General features: G+C 38.4%; 1 protein-coding gene across 1 annotated transcript in view; it reads right to left on the minus strand.

Moving 5' to 3' along the window:
- Nucleotides 1–7,764, minus strand: part of MAPK1 (mitogen-activated protein kinase 1) — a 111,530-nt gene that overhangs the window by 37,981 nt on the left and 65,785 nt on the right. The window contains exons 2-3 of the mRNA XM_040464641.1: nucleotides 6,673–6,855; nucleotides 4,790–4,979 (exon numbers count right to left, since the gene is read on the minus strand). Of these exons, the coding sequence (XP_040320575.1) occupies nucleotides 4,790–4,979; nucleotides 6,673–6,855 (373 nt within the window). The remainder of the gene's footprint in view (nucleotides 1–4,789; nucleotides 4,980–6,672; nucleotides 6,856–7,764) is intronic.

The raw sequence follows: 7,764 nt of genomic DNA on the forward strand, positions 1-7,764 counted from the left end.
TGGAGCCTGCTTCGGATTCTGTGTCTCCCTCTCTCTCTGCCCCTCCCCTGCTCATGGTCTGTCTCTCTCTGTCTCAAAAATAAATAAAACATTTAAAAAATTAAAAAAAGAAAAAGATCACAGGTTACAAACTTTCTAAGCACAGGAGCTTGTGGTATAGGCAACATGATTACTGGAAGGTACTGAGGATGTGATGGATATACAGTGATTTCAGAGCTCAAGCAGAAAAGACCCTCTTCCCCACTTGTGCTCTTTCAACCCTCATGTATGCACCTGAACTGCCACTGTGCCCTACCCTGCCCTTTGGACATGTTCAACAGGACAAAACGGAGGACATATCGTACTCATCTTTACAAATGAGATTCTCTCCTGAATATTTATACCTATGTGAATGAATCAAACCCCATATGAACATTTCAAAATGTGGGTGAACTGTACTGCTGTAAATATCTTAATTATCTTATTGTATTTCTGAGTCTCTGTGTTACACTGGGTTTTGAAAACAATACTTGGGTTGTGCAGATGGCCAACAACACAGATATATTAATGTGGGTGTAAATTTTGGTGAGCAGAGAATAAAATGGCCCTAGGTAAAGACAAGCCCACAAACAATGAAGAGACAACAAAGTAGTCTGATTCTGTTTGTTTTTGTCTTAACTTTTTTCCCCAGAAATATTATATACTGAAAATACTAGAGAATGTTTCTTCCAAAACAAAAATAATCTGTCATAACAGAGTTGTGATGGTAAGAAATAGAAAGAAAAAAAGAAAAGTAGGAAGAGACATAAAAATACTATTTTTCAAGAAAATCACTAAGAGCCAACGAAGTGTGGCCATTCCTACAAGCAGCTTCATTCCTTTTGTGCCCACCTGGCTTTTAGTTACATACATAGATACATGGAAAGGATCTGGTTACACCCCATGTAAGAAGTATATTAATCTAACTGTAGGATCCCAAGAGATGACAGAGTCTAACCCAACTGTATCTAATGTAGGAAGCTACCCTCTACCACATCTCACAGAATGTTGGGCACCCTGTTTTAAACACTCAATGATAGCAAATAAGCTATCTGACTACCTAGTAACAGAACTCACTGCCCTTTTTCAGACAGTTCCAGAAGGTTCTCCATGATCTACTTCCAACCAATATCACCAGCTAGCATCCAATGACTTTCTACGATACCCTATACCGAAGATAGCCACTCCCTTACTGAAAGCCTGCTCATCTTTGGAAGGCCAGCATGGATGCCACCTTCTTCCAGATACCTCTCAAAGCCCCAGACAGAACCCAACTCTCTCCTTTGTATCTGTATACTATTCTTTTCAGTATCTCAGTTACAGCAGATATTATTACAATCATCTATTGTTTATCAGACTTCTCACCTATCAGGTCTGAGATTGCAGAAACAGACATTCCCCCCTCTCCCTTGCTAGGTACAACTTAAGGGCTTCTCACAGGAATGTCTATTAAACTGAAGTACAAGAAATGATCATTGCTCTACATCTAAATGCACTTTTTAAACAGCTTTATTGAGATATAATTCACATACCATATGATTCACCCATAACTTAAGGCATACAATTCAATAGTTTTTGGTGTTAAAATCACAGGGTTACACAACTGTTACCACCAATCAATTTTAGAACATTCTGTAACCACAAGAAGAAATCTTGTACACATTAGTCTGCCTATTCCTCCCCAATCCCACCAGCCCTAGGCAACCACTAATCCACTTCCTGTTGCTATATATTTGTCTATTCTAGACACTTCACATAAATAGAACCACACAGTATGTGGCCTTTTATGACTGGCTTCTTTCATTTACATAACAATTTCCCAAGATTCATCCACACTGTAGCATGTATCAGCACTCTATTCCTTTTTATTCCATTGTATGGATCTACCACATTTTTTAAAAACTTTTTTTGAGAGAGAAAGAGAGAGCAGGGGAGGGGGAGAGAGAATCCTAAGTAGGCCCCAGGCTGTCAGTGTGAAGCCTGACTTGGGGCTCAATCTCACAAACAGGGACATGACCTGAGCCAAAATCAAGGGCCAGAGGGGTTTTTTTTTTTTTTTTTTTTTTTTTTTAAATTTTCTTTTTCAACGTTTATTTATTTTTTTTTTGGGACAGAGAGAGACAGAGCATGAACGGGGCAGGGGCAGAGAGAGAGGGAGACACAGAATCGGAAACAGGCTCCAGGCTCTGAGCCATCAGCCCAGAGCCCGACGCGGGGCTCGAACTCACGGACCGCGAGATCGTGACCTGGCTGAAGTCGGTCACTTAACCGACTGTGCCACCCAGGCGCCCCAAGGGCCAGAGGTTTGACCAACCAAGTCACCCAGGTCCCCCTGAATCTATCACATTTTATTTATTCATCATCATATGGACATTCAAATTATTTCCACTTTTGGACTATTATGCCACTTTAAATATTTGTATGCTACTTTTTGGGTGGACACATTTTCATTTTACTTAGGTATACACTTACAAGTGGAATCCTCACCAACACTTACCAACTGACTTTTTGATTACAGCCATCCTAGTGTGCACAAATGGTTATCTCATTGTGGTTTTGACTTGCATTTCCCTACTGACTCAGGATTCCAAGCATCTTTTCATGTACTTATTGGCCATATGTACAACTTCTTTAGAGAAATGTCTATTCAAATCCTTTGCCCTATGTTAAACTGGGCTATTTATCTTTTATTGTTGAGTTGTAAGAGCTTTTCATATATTACAGATAAAAGTGTCTATAGACACATGATTTACAAATATTTTCTCTCATTTTGTGGGTTGTCTTTTCCCTTTCTTAGTGGTTTACTTTTTAAAAATTATATTATTTACTGGGGTGCCTAGGTGGCTCAGGTGGTTGAGCGTCCGACTTCAGCTCAGGTCATGATCTCACAGTTTGCGGGTTCGAGCCCCGCATCAGGTTCTGTGCTGACCGCTTGCTCAGAGCCTGGAGCCTGCTTCGGATTCTGTGTCTCCTTCTCTCTCTGCCCCTCCCCCACTAATGCTTTGTTTCACTCTGTTTCTCAAAAATAAATAAATGTAAAAAAAATTTTTTTTTAAATAAAATTTTATTATTTATTTATTTAATGTTTATTTATTTTTGAGAGGTGGGAAGGGGCAGAGAGGGAGACATAGAATCCAAAGCAGGCTCCGGGATTTGAGCTGTCAGCATAGAGCCCAACACAGGGCTCAAACTCAAGAACTGTGAGATCTTGCCCTGAGTCAAAGTCAGATGTTTAACCGACTGAGGCACCCAGGTGCCCCTCCTGATGGTTTACTTTATAAAACAGGTTCCTAATCTAGATGAAATCTAATTTTCCCCCTTTTGTTGCCTTTGCTTTTGGTGTCAAGTCTAATAGGATTTGCCTAATGCAAGACTGCAAAAACTCACTCCTATGTTTTCCAAGCCTATTCCAGTTTAGCTCTTAAATTTAGGTCTTTGATGTGTTTTGTGTTAGTTTTTGTACATGGTAGGAGTATATATCCAATTGTCCCAGTGCCATTTTTTTGAAAAAAATGATCTTGGCACTCTCACCAAAAACCATCATAAACATATGGGTTTATTTATTAACTCTCAATCTTATTCCATTGATCTATAATGCCCATTCTTATGCCAAATATCACAGGGTCTTGAATACAAAAGCTTTGTAGTAAGTTTTGAAAGCAAGAAATGTGAGCTCTCCAACTTTGCTCTTTCATTAAGATTATTTTGGCTATTTTGGGTCTCTCAAACTTCCATACACATTTCAGGACCAGCCTGCCCATTTCTGCAAAAAAGCCACCTGGAGCTTTGACACAGTCACCCTGACTATGTAGACCAATTTGGGAAGCAATGCCATCTAAACAAGATTAAGTCTTGCAATCAATCCATAAACATGGCATATCCTTCCATTTATCTAGGTCTTCTTGAATTCACATGCCTTTTTATCATATCTAATGCATCTGTAGATTTCCCTCCCTTATTTATTAGTTCTACTATTAAAATAGAAATATATGTACACAAATGCTGCCCATTTTTAAGAGAATTCTGAGGACTATAAGGATCCAGGGCTTCCCTATTTGTTGGGAATATGTTATTTAGGTATTAAAGTCATTAAGGTTAAGTTTGGTGCTGTTTTTTGAGTGTGGGTTTTTTTCTGTTGTTTTTGTTTTGTTTTGTTTTGTTTTGAGAGAAGGTGCAAGTGAGTGAGGGATAGAGAGAGAGAGAGAGAGAGGGAGGAAGGAAGGGAGGTGGGGCTCACCCAAAGTGGGGCTCATGTTTTACCCAAAGCAGGGCTTATGTTCACCAGAAGCGAGGCTTGAGCTCACCCAATGAGGGACTCAAACTCGTGAAACATGAGAGCATGACCTGAGTTGAAGTCAGATGCTTAACAACTGAGCCACCCAGACATCCCTTTCTGAGCATTCTTTGTATATAACTTACTGAATAAAAAGATTACCAATGAAATGGATGATTTTTAAACTTACACATAATGCACATGATCCTGCTTTTATATATGTAAGCATAAACATACACATACATGTAAGAGCATAGCAAAAACTTTGGAAGAAAACACACCAATGTGTTATAGTGGTTACCTCTGGAGAGGAGGAACAATGGAATGAAGAAGAGGACCAGCACTCTTTATTTGCATTATTTTTTTTTGCTTTTAAGCTATAAAAATGTTTTCATTTAATTTCTGGTATGATTTTAAGTACGGATGACAACATAAATATGCCCCGGTGAAAGAGTTTTTCCAACATATATCACCCAAAGAGTAAATAACCTAGCTGACCTTGAGATCACAGGTGGTGTTGAGCAGCAGGTTGGAAGGTTTGAGGTCACGGTGCAGTACATTAGCTGAATGGATATATTTTAACCCTCTGAGGATCTGGTAAAGAAAATAGCAGATATGGTCGTTGCTGAGGTGTTGTGTCTTCAAGAGCTTGTAGAGATCTGTTTCCATGAGGTCCTGTACTATATATCTGTTTAGACAGGTTAAGGTAACACACCAATATCTGGTTACATGTAGCAAAACACTGAAAACAAAATGAACCCTCTCCCCAAATGGTCATTATATCATGAGGCCTTACAAGGGATAGGAGAAACTGATGAAAACTTGGTATACCTCTATGGATGGAATCTAAAGTAGTTAACTCTTTCTTAGGTCCTGTGACACAACAGGCATTAATATCTGCCTGATGTGCCCAACAATGGGCCTAGACTGAGCTGAGACCGTCTGTTATGGAAATACTGGCCAATAGAGATGTATCAGTCTCCTAGTACTGCAAGGTGTCTACCATCAACAAACCCTCTCCAATGATTACCGGAAAGGGCTAGGAGAGGAAGGTGGCCAGCAGGCATCATACACTCCCTCCTCTCTTTGGCCCAGCAATGATCTATAATACTCTTTATAATGTTCTTTTACCTTCTTGTCCCCCCTCCTTCTCCTTAAGAATCAACCATAAAATCTTTGGAAATACAGACCTAGAACACACTGCTACTAAATTCAGTCCTCTATGTGCCTGACTCTTCAATTAACATTAAGATCCTAAACACAAGACAGTATTGGGAAGTCATGCTCAGGGGCTCATGCTGGTTTTGCTCCTTTTGCTTTCTTGACTATCCACGTATCCAAGCCATCTAGAATCTTATCTATGGCTGACATCTTTCTTACAGAAATTATAGAACCCTTTGGCTTTTAACTTCACCATGTTATTATTTCATTAGCAGTGTTTTTGCAGTTCTCATATTCATTTGTGTAAGTACTGTACATATTATTGTATGTCCCCTACAGATTCATGGGATTCAAAGAAAACAGGATTTGAAAACTTGTCATCTTGAAAGAGACCTGATTTTCCAAGCAAAGCCCTTAAAGCAGGACAACAGGTGGTAGCAGCAGGAGGCATTTCACTTAAAATAGCACCACAACTTGATAATAGAGCAGTTTAAAAATGAAAAGGTAGAGGTGAGGTGCGGTGGGGGGGGGGGGGGGGGGGGGTGTGCAGAATGCAAATTGGAAAAACTGGTAGGAATGCTATACTAGCCTGAACAGTAACTCTTTTTTGGCAGACCCTCTTCGGTATACTTAACACTTCTATTTTTCAAATACAGTCTTTACCCAGGCAGTATCCTCTGGACCTGTTTAGTCCAGATTTCTAAATGTTGGTCATAATTAATAACATAAATTCAGAGCTGAGTCAGCTTTAAAGATCATGAAGGCTAGGTACCTTAATTCTAAAGATGAGAAAACAGACTTGGAGGTGAATGACATTATCTAAGATCAGAACAGTCTAGATTTGAGCAGGTGATATCCAGGGCACCCACTTTCTTAGTCTACTGTTCATTTCTTGTTACCATAACAAACCATACCTTGAATGGAAAAAAAAAATGACTAAAATGGTGTTAAGATTCTCCATAACTGTGCTTAAACAAAATTTTTGCTGAAACAGAAAAAATATCTGATTTGCCAAAAGACTCTAAAAATAGTTACAACTGATAAAATGAATCAAAGATAAAAATTACACAAATCTTATATTAAATAGCAAGCAGATTATAATTTCCCCTTTAATGTGCTTTATATATACTTTTCCTTTACTCTGACAAGTCCAGGCATTTCAAGTTAACTTTACTCAACAAGGTGACTAATCAGTGGAGTCAGTTGCCTGAAAAGGATACACATCTTTCATTTGCTCGATGGTTGGCGCTCTAATAATATCATTGATTCCAATGATGTTCTCATGTCTGAAGCGCAGTAAGATTTTTATCTCCCTCAGGGTTCTCTGGCAGTAGGTCTGGTGCTCAAAAGGACTGATTTTCTTGATAGCTACTCGAACTTTGTTGACATTATCATAAGCAGAGCTAAAAAAAAAAAAAAAATGGGGGGGAGAAATGGCATTTAAAATAGTTCTCAAAACATCTTGGCAGAAAGAATGAAAATTGGTAAATATTAAATACTAGCACACAGGGTAAATACTTATTTCATACATATGAAGTTGTTATGTATATTATCCACAAAAAAAAAGACTCAAGTTAGGAAGGATGCAGCTGGCACAATATAGCACATATTCGATCTCAAACTTATTAGAGGGCCCAGCCCTGGCAAATGTGTAGATGCCCACAGTCATAAGCCCAGGCACATGGGTTTATGCCACACATGCACACACAAAACATTTTCCCTCTGATTTTAACAGCAATTGCATTCTGGTGAGAGTAATCATTTGTCTTCCAAAACAACTTCCTATTGTTGCATCACATTCCTCTGACTCAGCAGAAACATCCAAATGACCATCAAACACATCTTTATCCCAAACAGAAATGGATCCAAGAGGATGCCTTGATTGCTTGCATCTACTTGTCTTACTTGCAAAATGACAGAACCCTTCTTTCTTTTTTTTAAGGGAACTGTTTCAAGTAATATGTGTAGGCTTATACAGTTTCAGGACTGACCTTCATATAAATGATAAGCAAATTATTCTTATTGAAGAAAAATGATGATTCTATGTGTATTAAAATGGTATTTAACCATAAAACACAAAAGCCATTGAGGAGGGAAATCACATTTTAAATATAGTATTAACAATACTACATAATTTTAAAATTTATTATAACATCTTAATTACAAAAAAACCTTTGCCCTTCAAAGCTCTTCATATACTTAACTACATTTTGTCTTCACAATACCTTTTTAAAAAAATTTTTTTAACGTTTATTTATTTTTGAGACACACACACACACACACACACACACACACACACACACACACACACA

This window comes from Herpailurus yagouaroundi, unplaced genomic scaffold (assembly GCF_014898765.1).
Source record: "Herpailurus yagouaroundi ecotype Mexico unplaced genomic scaffold, PumYag 490, whole genome shotgun sequence".
NCBI lineage: Eukaryota > Metazoa > Chordata > Mammalia > Carnivora > Felidae > Herpailurus > Herpailurus yagouaroundi.